Source organism: Leucopleurus acutus, assembly GCF_964270905.1.
Source record: "Leucopleurus acutus genome assembly, chromosome: 7".
Taxonomy (NCBI): domain Eukaryota; kingdom Metazoa; phylum Chordata; class Mammalia; order Artiodactyla; family Delphinidae; genus Leucopleurus; species Leucopleurus acutus.
The window spans coordinates 73,793,700-73,797,063 of NC_139150.1; the positions used below are offsets into that span (position 1 = coordinate 73,793,700).

The 3,364-nt window shown below is 49.1% G+C and overlaps 1 protein-coding gene across 1 annotated transcript; it reads right to left on the minus strand.

Annotated features, from left to right (window-relative positions):
• Positions 1-239: 239 nt before the first annotated feature.
• TUSC1 (tumor suppressor candidate 1) lies at positions 240-2,725 on the minus strand. The gene has a single exon (XM_082842459.1). It carries the CDS (start codon positions 2,580-2,582, stop codon positions 1,968-1,970), a length of 615 nt encoding a protein of 204 aa, XP_082698585.1. The 5' UTR covers positions 2,583-2,725; the 3' UTR covers positions 240-1,967.
• Between the last annotated feature and the right edge of the window lie 639 nt (positions 2,726-3,364).

Below are 3,364 nucleotides of genomic sequence, written 5' to 3' on the forward strand. Positions count from 1 at the left end.
GCCAGTTGCCACAATCAGGAAATATTTTAAACTTTTTGTATTATTCCCTTATCATAAAGGCTTTATCTCCCCTGTTTGTTTAAAAGGAGAGAAAAATGTCAACACATTCGAAATATACATATCTGCTAATACCCATAAAGTCATAGAGGAACAAAATACAGAAGGAAAGTAAAGTGACAATAAAATATGCACTTGAAATTTCACAATTTGGATTATAATTCGTACTGATAGATCTTATTTTGAAGCAGGTATTCTGCAGATAGCATTTCAATAAAATTTTTATAACATTTTAAGGTAGATGGTATGTTCATTTTAATGGTAAGAAAACTAAGGCTTAGAGAGATTAACTAATTTACACTCAAAGTAGAAGTAGGGCCAATAGGCTTTTTTCCATTCTTCAATTCCTACTGCCTCCTAAAAATGTTTTAATTCTTTCGCTATTAGAAAACGACGTAAAGGGGATAGAAATACTTTTCATATACCTACTTATTCTCACCAAGCTTCTTCTCGTATTTCTTGGTCATAGGGGAAGATTTTAATGTTCAAAACTATCAATTACTTTTAAGCAAAATGCAGTGTCTTCAATACCCAGTATTAGAAAAAAATCTCAAAACTATTTTCTTTGGCAACTTGTTTTATAATATATGCTATGAAACTTTTGGAATATTCCACAAACAAAACAAACATTCTAACTCATGATTTTTTTCTAGCTGTAACAGAAACTCTTCTCATTGTTTTCTGCCTCCTTAAACTGAAGTGTTCTCCACCACTTAAACACCCTTTTACACCTATGATTTTTACCAGGTACAATGGTATCCTCTTCATTACTAGGCAAAGGTGTTATTCATTAACAAAGTACAATCAACTGAAGTTAGAATATTTGTTAAGATAATCACATTTTTTTTTTCCTGCATTGAAAGTACAACTGAGACTTAAATCACTTTGTTTTGGGACTTCTGATATACATATAATTCATAATTTCTTAAAAACTCTTAAACATTAGCAATATTAGGCAAAGTAGCTGTGTGCTATGCTGTCAAGTCTAAAATGTATAAAAAATTATGAAATATTTAGACTGTCTAATCTTTAGATTGTTTTAAAAGATCAGTTTCATAAAGCGAAAAGAAAATGAGTTTACAAAAGCTAATCAAGTTCAGATATTAAAAATAGGTATAATATATACATACATGTATATTTCTTAAAGAAACGTGTAAACATTTCACACACTTCAAATAATAGTCGTGGGATAGCTTTAGGTTATTTTTAGTGCACCAAATTTATTTGCCGATCAAAGAATTACTATAGGCAGATAGTTTAAAAATTCCCAGGGCTGGGGGTGGGGGGCAGAATGGGGTAAACAAATCAGTATATATTAGATGTATAAGGACTAGAGCCAGGGCAGACATGAGTTTCTAAATTATATATATCACCTTTTTCATGAAAGGGTGGTACTTCATAGGCTATCCAGGTAACACCGACTTATAAAGACAAACCAAATACTTAGAATGTTGGCCACATAAGAGAGAGCGGCTAGAGGCTCTGGGAGACTTAAGAATGAACAAACTCAACCGATTCAAAATGTATTATTCATCCCTCAAAGAACCAAAACAGAGGGAAAAAATACCACAGGTCCTCACAACACTCAGAAAACTTCAGGCATTAGGAAGTGTTGACTGGCACCCATTTCTTGCTGTTTTAAAACCCGCCCCTCCGCTGCCTGGCCTCCCTCCACGGAAACGAGCAGGGGCCAGAGAAGGTTGATCTGTACACGTGGACTCAGACGGCCCCGCGCCCTTCTCAGCCTCTGCCGGCCGAACGCGACTCGCCCCCGGAAGTGGCCGGCCAGGCAGGAGGCGGGAGCGCGCGGCTCAGGAGCGCGCTAGCCGGGGGGCAACCGTGAACGGAGGAGGAGGAGGGGCCCGCGCGAAGCCCCGCCTCCCCCCCCCCCCCCCGGCTGCGGCCTCGGGCTACAGCCAGGGTTCCGAGGGTTCGGGCTCGGGTTCCGGGGTTCGCTGGCCTGAGTCGGGTCTGCGTGGACAGGTCTCCTCCTTGTCCCCACGCGGGCGCGGCCCCCGCTGCTCGAGGTGCAACTGCAGCAGGGCCCGGCGGTACATGGCCTCCAGCTTCTCAAGCCGGGCTCTCAGGGCCCTGGGGCTGCCCTGCTCGTCCTCGGGGCCGCCGCCCCTAGCTCTCCTGTTCGTGCTGGCCTCTTCGGGGCCCGGGGTCGCCCTCGCCGCCTCCGCGTACGCCCCGTCACCACCCTCGCCGGGAAGCCGCAAGGCCTGACGGAAGAGACTGCGGTTCTCGCGCTTCAGCCGCCGGTTCTCGAGCCGCAGTCGGGCGTTCTCCTCACGCAGCCGCGCGTTCTGTCGGTCCCGCTCGTCCCGCGCGCGGATGGCCTCTAGGTGGCTCGCCGCCAAGTCGGCGAACCGCTCCTCCAGCTGCTGTCGGGCGCCGCCCGCGCGGCCTCGCCAGCCCCCGCTGCCGCCACCCCCACGAACGCGGCCCGGGCGGCCCTGCCCGCGGCTGTCCCCTCCGCCGCAGCTCCCGCGCCTGGTGGCGCCACCACGCATGCGCCACATCGTCCCAACCACGCCGCCAGCCCCTTGGGCCGAGGGGCCGCGCGCCCAGGCGCCAGCGAGTTCGGGGCCCGGCAGGGCAGTCGGGGCAACAGCGCAGGAGGAGAGAAGGTGGCGGGTGGCGGCTGCTGGCTTGGGGCCAGAGGAGGCCGGGAGTTTGCCCGGTTTGAGGCGTGTCTTGTCTCCTCGGGTGGAGCTGCCCCCTGGGTCTGCGATCTCCAGGCGGGCTCACACACAATGCCCCTGGGGAGCGCCCTGCGGCTCAGGCCTCCGGCAGCGCGGGGAAAAGCGTGTATCCTCGGCCCGGGCTCTGCCAGGGCTCTTCGGCGCGGGCCAGGGCACTGCAGGAACCAGCCGGCCTCGCCCTATCTCCAGCGCAACCACCAGTTACCTTGCCTTTTACAGGGCAATCTCAAAGCAAATAATATTACAATGAGAAGTTCTGGGACAGCTTCATGGGGCACGTTGAAAAGCTATAACGGGTTTATTTAGAACCCAGCGGTTTAACCCACCTTTAAGCTTAAGGAAACATTCAACAGAGTGGAGCTGAGCACTTGTCATGAGGCCCTCAAGTGGGAACGGGTAGCTTTCAAAAGAATGTAGGCAATTCCCAGTTTTGGACAGCCAGGGTTCCACTTGGCAAATTGTTTGCAAGTCTATAGAAACAAGGTTATACGTACTTGATGTGCTCAGGTCTGTTAACAAAACCTATGAAACTCAAATTGTGTCTCACACGTTCAAGAAACTTTACTCAGTAAATTCCAAAATCTCTGGGTGGATACAGC